General features: G+C 41.3%; 1 protein-coding gene across 2 annotated transcripts in view; it reads right to left on the reverse strand.

Moving 5' to 3' along the window:
- USP32 (ubiquitin specific peptidase 32) overlaps positions 1-15,537 on the reverse strand; it is a 212,016-nt gene extending 196,479 nt beyond the window's left edge. For both annotated transcript variants that reach the window (XM_060081803.1, XM_060081802.1), the window contains exon 1: positions 15,393-15,537. In XM_060081803.1, coding sequence (XP_059937786.1) covers positions 15,393-15,450 — 58 coding nt within the window. In that variant the 5' untranslated portion in view covers positions 15,451-15,537. The remainder of the gene's footprint in view (positions 1-15,392) is intronic.
- Between the last annotated feature and the right edge of the window lie 377 nt (positions 15,538-15,914).

Consider the following 15,914-nt stretch of genomic DNA (forward strand, 5'->3'; position numbering starts at 1 on the left):
AAAAATACCAAGACATGGAGGCTAAACAATACACTACTAACTAACCAAAAAATCACTGAAGAAATCAAAGAGGAAATCAAAATATACCTAGAAACAAATGACAATGGAGACACGACGACCCAAAACCTATGGGATGCAGCAAAAGCAGTTCTAAGAGGGAAGTTTATAGCAGTACAATCCTACCTTAAGAAACAAGAAACATCGCAAATAAAAAACCTAACCTTGGGCTTCCTTGGTGGCGCAGTGTTTGAGAGTCCGCCTGCCGATGCAGGGAACACGGGTTCGTGCCCCGGTCAGGGAAGATCCCACATGCCACGGAGTGGCTGGGTCCGTGAGCCATGGCTGCTGAGCCTGCCCGTCCATAGGCTGTGCTCTGCAACGGGAGAGGCCACAACAGTGAAGGCCCACGTACCGCAAAAAAAAAAAAAAAAAAAAAAAAACAACCTAACCTTACACCTAAAGCAATTAGATAAAGAGAACAAAAAACCCCCAAAGTTAGCAGAAGGAAAGAAATCATAAAGATCAGATCAGAAATAAATGAAAAAGAAATGAGGAAACAGTAGCAAAGATCAAAAAAACTAAAAGCTGGTTCTTTGAGAAGATAAACAAAAATTGATAAACCATTAGCCAGACTCATCAAGAAAAAAAGGGAGAAGACTCAAATCAATAGAATTAGAAATGAAAAAGGAGAAGTAACAACTGACAATGCAGAAATACAAAGGATCATGAGAGATTACTACAAGCAACTCTATGCCAATAAAATGGACAACCTGGAAGAAATGGACAAATTCTTAGAAATGCACAACCTGCCAAGACTGAATCAGGAAGAAATAGAAAATATGAACAGATCAATCACAAGCACTGAAACTGAAACTGTGATTAAAGATCTTTTGGGCTTCCCAGGTGGCGCAGTGGTTGAGAGTCCGCCTGCTGATGCAGGGGACACGGGTTCATGCCCCAGTCCGGGAAGATCCCACGTGCTGTGGAGCAGCTGGGCCCGTGAGCCATGGCCGCTGAGCCTGCGCGTCCGGAGCCTGTGCTCCACAATGGGAGAGGCCACAACAGTGAGAGGCCCGTGTACCGCAAAAAAAAAAAAAAAAAAAAAAAAAAAGAAAAAGATCTTTCAACAAACAAAAGTCCAGGACCAGATGGCTTCACAGGAAATTTCTATCAAATATGTAGAGAAGAGCTAACACCTATCCTTCTCAAACTCTTCCAAAATACAGCAGAAGGAGGAACACTCCCAAACTCATTCAACAAGGCCACCATCACTCTGATACCAAAACCAGACAAAGATGCCACAAAGAAAGAAAACTACAGGCCAATATCACTGATGAACATAGATGCAAAAATCCTCAACAAAATACTAGCACACAGAACCCAAAAGCACATTAAAAGGATCATACACCATGATCAAGTGGGGAATGAAAGGATTCTTCAATATACGCAAATCAATCAATGTGATAAACCATATTAAAAATTGAAGGAGAAAAACCATATGATCACCTCAATAGATGCAGAAAAAGCTTTTGACAAAATTCAACACCCATTTATGATAAACACCCTCCAGAAAGTAGGCATAGAGGGAACTTACCTCAATATAATACAGGTCATATATGAAAAACCCACAGTCAACATCATCCTCAATGGTGAAAAACTGAAACCATTTCCACTAAGATCAGGAGCAAGACAAGGTTGTCCACTCTCACCCTATTATTCAACATAGATGGAAGCTTTAGCCACAGCAATCAGAGAAGAAAAAGAAATAAAAGGAATCCAAATTGGAAAAGAAGAAGTAAAGGGCTTCCCTGGTGGCACAGTGGTTGGGAGTCTGCCTGCCGATGCAGGGGACGCGGATTCGTGCCCCTGTCCGGGAAGATCCCACATGCCGTGGAGTGGCTGGGCCCGTGAGCCATGGCCGCTGAGCCTGCGTGTCCAGAGCCTGTGCTCCGCAACAGGAGAGGCCACAACAGTGAGAGGCCCGCGTACCATAAAAAAAAAAAAAAAAGAAGTAAAGCTGTCACTCTTTGCAGATGACATGATACTATACATAGAGAATCCTAAAGATGCTACCAGGAAACTACTACAGCTAATTAACGAATTTGGTAAAGTAGCAGGATACAAAATTAATGCACAGAAATCTCTTGCATTGCTATACACTAATGATGAAAAATCTGAAAGAGAAATTAAGGAAACACTCCCATTTACCATGCAACAAAAAGAAGAAAATACCTAGGAATAAACCTACCTAAGGAGACAAAAGACCTGTATGCAGAAAACTATAAGACACTGATGAAAAAAATTAAAGATAATACAAACAGATGGAGAGATATACCATGTTCTTGGATTGGAAGAATCAACATTGTGAAAATGACTATACCACCCAAAGCAATCTACAGATTCAATGCAATCCCTATCAAACTACCACTGGCATTTATTACAGAACCACAACAAAAAATTTCACAATTTGTATGGAAACACAAAAGACCCCGAATAGCCAAAGCAATCTTGAGAAAGAAAAACAGAGCTGGAGGAATCAGGCCCCCGGACTTCTGACTATACTACAAAGCTACAGTAATCAAGACAGTATGGTACTGGAACAAAATCAGAAATATAGATCAATGGAACAGGATAGAAAGCCCAGAGATAAACCCACGCACATATGGTCACCTTATTTTTGATAAAAGAGGCAAGAATATACAATGGAGAAAAGACATCCTCTTCAGTAAGTAGTGCTGGGAAAACTGGACAGCTACATGTAAAAGAATGAAATTAGAACACTCCCTAACACCATACACAAAAATAAACTCAAAATGGATTAAAGACCTAAATGTTAGGCCAGACACTATAAAGCTCTTGGAGGAAAACATAGGCAGAACACTCTATGACATAAATCACAGCAAGATCCTTTTTGACCCACCTCTTAGAGAAATGGAAATAAAAACAAAAATAAACAAGGAAACCATAAACAAGATGAAAGACAACCCTCAGAATGGGAGAAAATATTTGAAAATGAAGCAACTGACAAAGGATTAATCTCCAAAACATACAAGCAAGTCATGCAGCTCAATATCAAAAAAAACAAACAACCCAATCCAAAAATGGGCAGAAGACCTAAAGAGACATTTCTCCAAAGAAGATATACAGATGGCCAACAAACACATAAAAGAATGCTCAACATCATTAATCATTAGAGAAATGCAAATCAAAACTACAATGAGATATCATCTCACACCAGTCAGAAGGGCCATCATCAAAAAATCTACAAACAATAAATGCTGGAGAGGGTGTGGAGAAAAAGGAACCCTCTTGCACTGTTTGTGGGAATGTAAATTGATACAGCCACTATGGAGAACAGTATGGAGGTTCCTTAAAAAACTAAAAATAGAACTACTATACGACCCAGCAATGCCACTACTGGGCATATACCCTGAGAAAACCATAATTCAGAAAGAGACATGGACCACAATGTTCATTGCAGCTCTATTTACAACAGCCAGGACATGGAAGCAACCTAAGTGTCCATCGACAGATGAATGGATAAAGAAGATGTGGCACATATATACAATGGAATATTACTCAGCCATAAAAAGAAACGAAATTGAGTTATTTGTAGTGAGGTGGATGGGCCCAGAGTCTGTCATACAGAGTGAAGTAAGTCAGAAAGAGAAAACCAAATACCGTATGCTAACACATATATATGGAACCTAAAAAGAAAAAAAAAAGGTTCTGATGAACCTAGGGTCAGGACAGGAATAAAGACACAGATATAGAAAATGGACTTGAGGACACAGGGAGTGGGAAGGGTAACCCGGGACGAAGTAAGAGAGTAGCATTGACATATACACACTACCAAATGTAAAATAGATAGCTAGTGGGAAGCAGCCGCATAGCACAGGGAGATCAGCTCGGTGCTTTGTGACCACCTAGAGGGGTGGGATAGGGAGGGTGGGAGGGAGATGCAGAGGGAGGAGATATGGGGGTATATGTATATGTATAGCTGATTCACTTTGTTATGAAGCAGAAACTAACACACCATTGTAAAGCAATTATACTCCAATAGAGATTTTTTAGAAAACTAAAAATTAAAAAAAAAAAAGTTTGCATGCCACAACTAAGGAGTTGGCAAGCCACAACTAAGGAGCCCACAAGCCCCCACTAAGGAACCAGCGAACCGCAACCAAGGAGCCCGCAAGCCTCAACTAATGAGCCGCCTGCCACAACTAACACCTGGCGCAAACGAATAAATAAATTAAATAAATAAATAAATAAATGTTTTAAAAAGGAATCTACTAGTCCTTGCATATAAGGTCATGTTTCTGTTTTCCTTCGTATCTTCTACAGAGTGCTTTGTGGATTCATGTAATTTTATTATAGAGCCAGTTTTTAACCCAATTTTAAATGTTTATATTCCTGGAACATTTAAATATTTGCATAAATGTCATGAAACAACCATAATTTATCCTGTAAAAATACAATTTACCAGATTATTACTACTAGCTTTATTCTGTGAGCTTTCTCCTTTATTCAAAAGGCACTAAGTTGTCCCATTCATTCAGTCAACATTTTAATAAGCCCTACCAGGCACCTTCTAGACCCCAGAGTTCTCATTCTGAAGGATTTCAGAACTCAACATAAAGTAGAGGAGACAGCCAATTAAACCAGCAGCTATAATGCAGTGGGATAACTACTACAATAAAAGCATATTACAGCAGGAGAGAAAGTCGGAGCAATATCAGGGAAGGCTTCTAAAAGGACTTGATGCCTGGGTTTAGTTTTGATGGATGAGGATCTAGTAAGGCAGATGGTTCAGGGAGAAAGATGTATGTAAATTCATTGATGAGCATGTGCTTCATGCCAGCCTCTACGTCAGCTTCTAGAAATGAAAATAATACATTGACGCTAATTCAAGATACTAGTAATCTTCTCAAGAATTTACTTCATAGAGAAAAGGCTTAAAATTTGGTCTTAAAAATGAGTTCACACTCAATTTTTTTTAATGAGTTCACTGTGCACAAAAAAAGTAAATATTGCGTGATTCTATTCATACGAGACACAAAAATAAGCAAAACTAATCTACAGTGATAGAAGTCGAAACAGTGGTTACCTCTGAAGGGCAGTATCAACTGGGAGAGGTTAGGAGGGAACCTACTGGGGTGGTGGGAATGTTCTTTATCTTGGTTTTGCATGGTGGTTACTTGGGTACATACCTAAAATTTCATCAAGCTGTACAGTGAGATTTTGTTGTATGTAAGTAATGAAGGGGGGCATTCCCAGATCTAGGAAGCAGCATTTTCAAAGGCACAGAGTATTCAGACAAGGCCAAATCACAGAAACTACCAGGGCTTGCCATGCTAAAAAGACTGACATCAAACCATGTGTACCTTCCACTGAAAGGCACTTGAGTAAAATGACCAGATGTACATTTCAGAAAGACTATTCCAGATGTATAATGGATTGGAGGGGTATGAGACTAATAGTCCAGGGGACAGATGAAGCCCTTTTCTAAGGCAATGACTTTAAAGGTGGAGAAGAAACAGAAGATAATAAGAAGGTAGCACCAAAAGGACACTGTGACTGATTAAATGTGAACAGAGGAAAGAAAGAGTCTCAACTGATGACTAGGTTTCTGGCTTGGGCCCGAAGTTGCATTTAGTTTTGGAGTCTACTGAAATAATATAAGAAACATGCTCCACTCAAAATGGAACATTTTTCTATGAGATGTTATTCATTGCCAAGTGTTCATTCAGTTGATGTCCTATTTTCCTTTATTTTTTAAATATATTTGCTTGGAACTTCCCTGGTGGTGCAGTGGTTAGAAACCTGCCTGCCAAGGCAGGGGACGCGGGTTCAAGCACTGGTCCTGGAAGATCCCACGTGCCACGGAGCAACTAAGCCCATGCACCACAACTATTGAGCCTGCGCTCTGGAGCCCACGAGCCACAACTACTGAGGTCCATGCACCTAGAGCCCGTGCTCTGCAACGGGAGAGGCCAGCGCAATGAGAAGCCCGCGCACTAGCCCCCACTCAGCACAACTAGGGAGGGCCCACGTGCAGCGACGAAGACCCAACACAGCCATAAATAAAAATTTTTAAAAATAAATATATTTGCTTGGCAATCATCTGTCAACTTCAATTTGAATCTCTATGGTACCAGCAATGTGACAATATAAAATGTTTCCACCATTAGGTAATTGCTCCTTACTACACCTCTAAGCCTACAAAGAATAAGCAATTTGTCCCTCCATAATCAGCTGTAAAGAGGTATTCTCAAGTCAGCATCTCTGACAAAATGAATAACTTCTGATCTATAAAACTCTATACAGTGAAAGATTTCATTTATAGATGCTTACATAAACTAAAGAATCTCTAAACCGAATTTATTAATCAAACAACTGTTCCAAACCCACCACAGCTTCCTACCACAGCTACTCACCAACAGATTCCAAAACCAACTTTAAAGCAGAGCCAAAAATGACATAATAACATGCCTGATACAACTAACCATTTTTTAAAAGCAAAAGATGCATTTAAATACATATATACTATAGATAAGAAAACATGAGTTTTAAGCCTCTGGGCACACACACATATCCGAACCAATTTTCCTCTAAAAATTCAATGTGGTTTTTAGAAAAGATTGCTTTGATATAAAATTCACTCATTCAACAAATATGTATTGATTAGCTAATGTGTGACAGGCACTGTGCAAGTGCTAAGGATACAGCAGTGAGTAAGACACGTCCCCACCCTCATGGAGTTTTATACCCTAGTGGTATATGATCATGAAAACTGTATTCTGTGGCAATGTCTTCCTCCTACCCCAGTCTCTAAGTGAACACTGCAGTGAATCTGCCCTGAGCCTTAAATTAAGATCCACATGACTGAAGATTAAGTATAAGGATTATTAAAAAGGAACTTCAAAATAACTAGTTGGTAAAAACATGGAAGCCCTCTCGGAAATTAAAAAGTAGAGATATAAGAATTATTTTTAAAAAAGCACCAGACTCGGGACTTCCCTGGTGGTCCAGTGGTTAAGACTCTGTGCTTCCACTGCAGGGGGCACAGGTTCGATCCCCGTCCACTGCCTGGCGGGTGGGTTCAATCCCTGGTCAGGGAACCAATAACCGGCAAGCTGCGCGGTGGTGTCCCACCAAAATGGAAGTGTAAATCAAGAAAGAGGAAACGAAGAATACAGACAACAGGATCCAACACAGGACAGCGAAGGAAATCCCCAGAATAATGGTGAGGAAGATCCCAGGATGGCAGCTATGCTTTAAGCACAAAGGCAAAAGGTACAGATTGGAGCAGGCCAGAAAGTTCCAGGAAAAGTTTTTTCTAATATGGTGAACTGAGTGAACACCTGATGCATATTAACATATGGAGTAGGGACTTCCCTGGTGGCACAGTGGTTGAGAATCCACCTGCCAATGCAGGCGACACAGTTTCGATCCCTGGTCTGGGAAGATCCCACATGCCGCAGAGCAACTAAGCCCATGCGCCACAACTACTGAAGCCCACGCTCCTAGAGCCTGTGCTCCACAACAAGAGAAGCCACTGCAGTGAGAAGGCTGCACACGGCAACTAGAGAAAGCCCACATGCAGCAATGAAGACCCAACACAGCCAAAAATAAATAAATAAATAATTAAAAAAAAAAAAAAAAAACATATGGAGTAGATTTAACATTTGTTGGTAACTTTGGCGGTTGAATTATAGTAAATAGAAACCTAAGCAAATAATATAAAAAGCAATTATTAAAGGAAATATTTAAGAGGAAATCAAGCGTACAGGAAAGGAAAAGTAATCCTAGTATATTAAATAGCTTAGCTGTGAACAGCATTTACAAAGGCCTAATTATGTAAACAGCGAACAATGATCCCTAACCAAAATTAACACATGCATATACTAAGATAAAGAAATGGGAGGATAGGAGCACGTGTGTCCTTTGAGGACTGGTAGCAGTATAGAAAAAGAGCCAAGTCCTCATCTTTAATAGTGGGAACACAATAAATACTCCTTAAATGGAAAAAAAAGTAGCAATAAAAGCATATAATTTCAAGACATAAAGACCAAATTAATAAATTTAGGGACTTTCCTGGTGGCGCAGTGGCTAAGAATCCGCTTGCCAATGCAGGTTCAAGCCCTGGGCCGGGAAGATCCCACATGCCGTGGAGCAACTAAGCCCCTGAGCAACTAAGCCCCTGCACCACAACTGCTGAGCCTGCAACCTAGAGCCCATGAGCCACAACTACAGAGCCCGCGTGCCATAACTACTGAAGCCCGCATGTCTAGAACCTGTGCTCCTCAACAAGAGAAGCCACAACAATGAGAAGCCCACGCACAGCAACGAAGAGTAGCCCCCACTTGCCGCAACTAGAGAAATCCCACGTGCAGCAACGAAGACCCAATGCAGCCAAAAATAAATAAAATAAATAAATTTTTAAATTAAAAAAAATAAAATAAAATAAATTGCTTCCAAAAAATCACTTTATGAGTCAAATTATTAAATATTAAGTATTACTAAAAGACATTCTTAAGTGTTCATAAACATAATACTTACCACCATACTAGTCTCTCAATGACTACTCAGGACTTTACATTATTAGGTATGAACTTAAATATCTGAACTAAACAGACAAAATTACATATTACTTTTAAGGCTCCCATGTTTTTAACTATGATTCAAAACCTTTAGCAATTTTTTTCAAAGATTTTCAAAGCTGATGAAAGGAAAAGAAATTCTGAGATGGATTGCTCAGTATACTCAATCCCTGTCAATACTCCACTCTTTACCCCCCAACCTCACAAACATTATGCAGTTCTCCAAATCTTCTCTCCATCATTTGTATATTCACCCAGTCATGCAATATTTGCTGAGCACAAAATACACCAGGCGGGCCTCCCTGGTGGCGCAAGTGGTTGAGAGTCCGCCTGCCGATGCAGGGGATATGGGTTCGTGCCCCGGTCTGGGAGGATCCCATATGCCGCGGAGCGGCTGGGCCCGTGAGCCATGGCCGCTGAGCCTGCGCGTCCGGAGCCTGTGCTCCGCAACGGGAGAGGCCACGACGGTGAGAGGCCCGCATACCGCAAAAAAAAAAAAAAAAAAAAATACACCAGGCACTGAACCTATCTTGGCACTGGGGATTCAGCATCATGACTGACGATAAACATGATAATCACAAATTATGAACTGTACAGAATAGTGCAATACTGACAGAAGACGACTTCATATAAGATGATAAGAAAAGGCCAAGCTGAGGCAACCCGAGTTAGGACTTCAGGTATGAAGAATGAGCCAGACATGTGAAAATGTATAAACAGCCTTTCCCGACTGAGAGGAAAACAGCCTGAGAAGAAAGGAATGACAGGATCTGATTTGAATTTTAAGATTACACTGGCCACTGTGTGAAACTGGGAAACCACTGCATGGTATCTTAGCAAGAGAGGATGGCAGCTGGGACTAGAGTAGTGGCAGTGAAGATGAGAAGTCAACAGACTGGACTGGATACCAAACTACATGACTAGGCAACAGACTCAAACTGGGGATAAGAGGTTAGGTCAGACTGTGAAAGAGAGGAAGTAAGGATGTCTATAGATTTTCGGCTTTACCCACCGTGTTGGAAGAGTGGTGCCATTTACTGCCACGGGAAAGACGAGGAGAGGCCTAGCTTGATAGAAGGGCCTTTTCACAATGCAATCTCTCTAGACTCTTTTACAAGTCATTAGGAAAAGGCAAGACACCACAGCAAGCCTTGAAAGTTTTTTCTGCCAGGGGTAAGATGCTAAGACATTCTAACTTTACAGAAATGAAAGAGGAGAACTTCCTCTGTAAAACCTCATTTTAGCATAGATTTGCTCTTAATGCAGTCCAGTATCAAGGACTCCAACAACCATCAATTTTCCTGAACCTTGTTCCAAGATAGTGATAAACCTGGGATTCCTCTAAAGTAAAAAGAGCCTTATGTTAATATTAAATCCCTAATGAAAAGGGGTGACAAGGGAAAGCCTTCATCTTTGAATAGATGGGTCTTCTAACAGACAGGTCTCTGACTATAACAGTAAATACCATAAAGCTAGTTTTATCAGGCTTTTGGGTCAGTAATTAACTATCCACCTCTGACCTCCAAGAGCTCTTTATTATTAGAAGAAAGGAAAGAGGCTGAGTGGGTGGCTCAATTTAAACACAAATATCATGAAGCCCAAAAGGTAAAAGCAGAAGCATAAACAAGCCCTGAAAAGAGAAGCCATGCTTTCTAGAAACAGTATGGAAAGAACTGTCATCAACAAGGACCTACTGTATAGCACAGGGAACTCTACTCAATATTCTGTAATAACCTTAATGGGAAAAGAATCTGAAAAAGAACAGATATATGTATATGTATAACTGAATCACTTTGCTGTACACCTGAAACTAACACACTGTAAATCAACTATACTCCAATATAAAATAAAATTGTTTAAATAATTTTTTTAAAGTTTAAAGATATTAAAAAAAAAACTGTCAGTCCCATCTTAGCCTTCTCAGTACTACTATCAAACCACCAACTTTTAATTTATAAGTAAAAACCTCTTTACCTCTGCAGCTGTTTAACATTGGAGCTTCTAAACTCTCAGCATTAATCTCTAGTGCTCCAAAAACAGATTTTCTATAGCCACAGCAACAATAATAATCACTTCCCTAACTTTTCCTGGGACCTATCATAAAATCAAGTGCCAAAATTCTTCCCTGTCTCCTGAGAAAACACCTGGCTGTTGGTTGGTCACCACACTCCCAAGTCTAAGTGACTTACACATCTTTCTGGAAGGCAACCCTGAATGCTGTCACTGTGAAGTCTCACTAACCAAGCACGAAGACAAACAATGAACAACAAACAACAGCTGTCCAGTTTGGTAAATGGGGAGGCCATTAACCATCAAGTGATGTCACCTCATTCTGCTCATTCCCCCCATATCCAGGGTTCATTGGTGTATTTATCTCCTCTTTGTCACTGACACTTCATATGGAGTGTCAAACTGGAGATTATGAAGAACAGAACCTTTGTAACTACTTAGGTGACTACATATAAGCAGACTAATTTAAAATTGCACCATTTTTCTCCTTTACATATAATAACAGCTGGCGAGGCATACTTGCAAAAGGCTTGACCCAAACCTACCATTCCACACTAATGCTAGAGCGTTCACTGGTAAATTTAGCAAATTTAGATGAAGGCAAATTAGTGCTTTAATAAAAGAGAATAGTGCATCCCAGAAGGTACCAAATGTGAAATTCAATTTCCATTTATACAATGATATTTTATACTAAACCAGCTAACATCACATCATAGGTAGTATAATACTAATGAAATTTTAATATTAATACTACAGAACATGGAGAATAAAATTTTGGTTGGGGAGTCAATGTTTTAGAGCATATTAGGGTTGGTGGATAAGCAAAATGAAAAGTTCTGAAATCCTCAACTATTACATGCCTAATTATTCCACTAGCAAACACAACAACCTTTAAGTGACTAGGAAATTAAATTCTTTAATAAACAATTAATTGAGCACATACTATGAAATGAGTACAGTGATATGGCACTTCCAGATCACCAAATACTCCCACACACACTCCACATTCCTACAGCACTCCCTTCTATAGCACTGGAGCACTTAATATACTGCATGTTAATCATTTATAGATTAAATACATATATACTACTTTTTGAAAATATTATGCCCATTAATCAAAAAAACACAAAAAAAGAATCTTAACATAGAAGTTCTGATATTTTATTCCCACTTGCCATGGACAGTCCTACACACACCTTACAATATATACTGTACACTTCGGTGGAGATCATCCACCCAGGCTATGGGAGAGGGGTCTTAGTCATCTCTGTTTCTTCAGTGTCTAAGTCAGAGACAGCGCTCAGTAAAAATTTGCTGAATGTATGAGCAAAGAGACACTTGAAAACGTGAATCCACAACATAACTTTTTGACATCAGCCAGCTGCTTAGTCTAATACAAGTGCCAAATTCTACTTAAAGAAAGGGATTAGAAGAAATTTACCTACTGTATTTTATTACTACAATTTAAAAGCTAAGGACAATTTTAATTCAGTCAATTCTTAATTTTAAAAAAAAAAGCCTTATAATTCTGTTTCCAGAATGGTGCAAGGAAGGAAGAGAGGAGGAGGAAGAAAGAATTAAAGAACTGGAGATTTTTTAAGGTTTCTTGAGAGTTCTGAAATGCTCTAAACTGCAATTCCTTTCATTCAACTTTTTTTTATTGCTATGTTCCAAGCACTTAGAATACATTTTTAGAAATACACAGCCACAAACTTAAGATGCAATAAGGAAATGAAGTAAAGAGATGAAGAATTTAGATGCTAAAATTCTCACTATCCATAAAGTACAGTAATACTGTACTTCAGAAAATACATGCAACTGAACCAGAGTCAAGCCTTCAAAGGAAAGCTTGTGTTCTATTTAAGAAAGATAGATACAAGCCAAAAGTAAAAGCTACCACTAATACATCTCCCTTAAAGAAAAAAAAAAAAGTTAAGGTATATTTTAAGGAAATTATTAATTTTTATTAAACTGATATACAGTGTAGCTAAATTAGTATGCAAAACCAATCTTTCTAATTTCTAGAGCTTCTGAAATGTAAATGAGAAGTCACTAGCCTGCCCTTTCAGTAGGAGTTATCTGTCACATTACACTCCATTTCCAAGGCCCCATTTTGCAAGATAAACTGCTTGTAACTCCGTATTTGTAGGTGGCAATATGTACTTGATATTTTTTTAATACTATCTAATTGTGGTTAGGCATTATTTAGTGCTCAGTACTTTTAAGTAAAGCCAAGCAAGTAGGTATTTCAGTAGTTTATCAAGCTTGCTTTTTACTTGCACAATGATTCATATAACACACCATGTGTATTCGTCCAATCCTTTCCCCCTTCCCATTCACCTTATACAATATAAGCAAGCAGCTAAGACTAAGGATGGAAGTTTCAGTACCTATTTACATTATTCACATGCCCCAAAAAAGTTCTCAAACTATTTTCTAGCTCTATCAAAAGCTTTAAAATTCCTTCTATAACCTTACTAAAAAAAATTCTATATCAAAATCTGACATTTACTAGTGTAAACAGTATCATATTCAAAAGAACTACCCACTTCATAAAAGAAAGAGCTGCGGGTTTACATTTAGAAATGCTATGTTATCAACTTGCTTCTCTTTCTTGCCTTAGTTTTCCTCTGCAGCAAAAATGATAAAACATAAATTCATTCAAACAACAGTTAAATAAGGTTTTAACAAATATTTTGCTACCTCTTCAAATATATGCTTTAAAATTCAACAAGCAGACACTTCCTAACAAATTGAACAAATACCTTCGGTCAAATCACTTTAAAATACACCAACTAGGGGCCTCCCTGGTGGCGCAGTGGTTGAGAGTCCGCCTGCCGATGCAGGGGATACGGGTTCGTGCCCCGGTCTGGGAGGATCCCATATGCCGCGGAGCGGCTGGGCCCGTGAGCCATGGCCGCTGGGCCTGCGCATCCGGAGCCTGTGCTCCGCAACGGGAGAGGCCACAACAGTGAGAGGCCCACATACCGCAAAAAGAAAAAAAAAAAAAAAAATACACCAACTATTAATTTCCTTTATATTTACAAAGGTAGAATCTTAGTTTTATATGAAAGTAGGCAGGCTAGAGTTGGATAAAAGTTTAATTTCAGAATTCCTTAATGTCAGCTAAAACACCCTCAAACTTAAGAAACTAAACGCTGCTAAACCTTGAAGGTGAATTCAGTTTGACTGATGTCCTCTTTCATGCCATGTAAGCCACTGCCTAATTGAGGCCAGACCTGTCAGGTTCAACAGCATCCCAGAAATGACTAGCCTTCTAGAGCTGGAAACACATCAAGAATTTGGAATATTTCTCATATTGAAGAAAGGAAAAAAGTTCAAGTGAGATTGTCCCTAAGAACAATCAGTATACTGTTCCACAGGGGGAAAAAAAAAAAAAAGACCTAAAAAGCATACTTTTGTTATTCTGGTCAGTCCACAGGAATATATCAAAATTCTGTATCTATTTCCAGGTGATGGCCCACTGAACTTACCCCTTTCCTTCCTACACATGAACAAGAGTTCACTATTAAATTCTCATTTTGAATGCCTGTCTTGTAATCTAGATTTTTTATTTTATATCTTTAGCTACTAAAACCATCACCTGGAGCACGGCTGGTTTCTTGACTTAGAAACCTGTTACCAATAATGCCTAGCACCTAAGCTGCTTAATGTTTTTCACTTCTTACCAAGAAAATCCATTAAATGTCGAAAAGAAATAAATACAAGCAAGCGCGCACGCGCACGCGCGCGCACACACACACACACACACACACACACACACATTGAAATCCCAGTCATGAAAAATTAAGTCACATTCCGGCCATAAACCGTGCAATAGACACTTCGAGTTAGCGTGTGCCTTAGTGATCATGGACAGCGGTATCAGAGTAAGTGATAGGGGGTTGGAGGTGGCTGACAACATACAGTGCATCAGAGCCAATAAGCAGCAGGCTAGGACTGACAGCAAGGCCGGTCTCTAAAGGGAGCTACAACACAATATCAGAATGCTGGATTTCCGAATGCCATTTTATGGGGAAGGAGGGGATGAGAACTGGGGATCAAGTGCAATGAAAGGCTCTGACCAATGTCTGAGGCGATGAAACCGAAGACAAGATCTTCTGGCAACACCAGCTGTCCAGTCTCATCTCACCTCAAACACAACTCAATTTCAGGTCGTTCTTATCAAAGTCAGCTGCTCAAAGGGTGAGGGGGTGGCAGGCAGGGGATGGTGACAGCCCCCAAGAGACTGCCAAAAGCCCTTGGAAAAGGCAGAGACACTACAATTGGAAGGGGCTTGAAGGGGCTTCTACTTCGCAAAAGGAGGGCTTTGCAGCCGCCTCCCCTCTCCCTTTCCAGCCGGGGTTGTTAGGTAGGAGGTTAGGATATTGCTGGAGGGTTTATGAAGGAGTGATAGGAGAAAATGGCAGTAAAGGATGAGGGGGGCTGGAAGGGCTGGTGCCACCCAAGAAAAGGGGGGAGGAGGGACTTCCCTGGACACATCCAGGATAACAACGCCACCACAGAGCAAGGGCAGTGCCCTGCTAGCGCCTGACACCCCTCTCTCTGGGAAAGCTTCGCCCCCGTCCACACGATCCCAATCCCCAAACACTGCTCCCACCCGACTCTTCTGCCCCACGGTATCCCCATCGTGGCCTCCTTCCCCTTCTGCCTCAGGCCCCACGCCCTCAAGCTCCCCTCCCCTTCCCCGGTCACCCACCCTCAGGGCAGCCCGTCGCCGGCCTCCCCGGCAGCTCGCCCAGACCCCTCCCCCCTCACCTCTCCTCAGCGCCTCCTCGTAGCTGAGGAATCCGATCCGTGACTCCTTGGCGCCCATGCTCCCCTCATCCCCTCGGCTGGGGGTCGGAGCCCGATCTCGCCCCCACCCCCCTCCCGCCTTCTCCTCGGCGTCCCGGGCAGACGGTGTTGGCGTCCCCCAGCCTCCTCCTCCCCCCACACTAACAAGTGCGGCTTCTGCCCCGGCGGCTCCTCCCGGCCGCCGCCACCGCCTCCATGCCGAATCACGTGACCCGCTCGCACCCCGCCCCCGTCCCCTCCCTCTTACTCCGCCCTTCTCCTCTCTCCTCCCCTCCCTTCCCTTCCCTCCTCACGCCCTCTTCCCTCCCCCGCCTCCCTCCTGCTCCGCCGAGGGTCACCTGACCCGAGGCCGGGGACTGTTCCGGGTAATGGCCGCCAGGGACCACCCACCCCGCCCGGCCGCGCGCAGGGGCGTAGGGGCGGAGCCAGACCTCGCGCGTAACGTATCATCGCCACCTTCTGGCCAATCCGAAGCCGCGAGGC

The sequence above is a fragment of the Mesoplodon densirostris genome, chromosome 18 (genome assembly GCF_025265405.1).
Source record: "Mesoplodon densirostris isolate mMesDen1 chromosome 18, mMesDen1 primary haplotype, whole genome shotgun sequence".
In the NCBI taxonomy this organism is placed as follows: domain Eukaryota; kingdom Metazoa; phylum Chordata; class Mammalia; order Artiodactyla; family Ziphiidae; genus Mesoplodon; species Mesoplodon densirostris.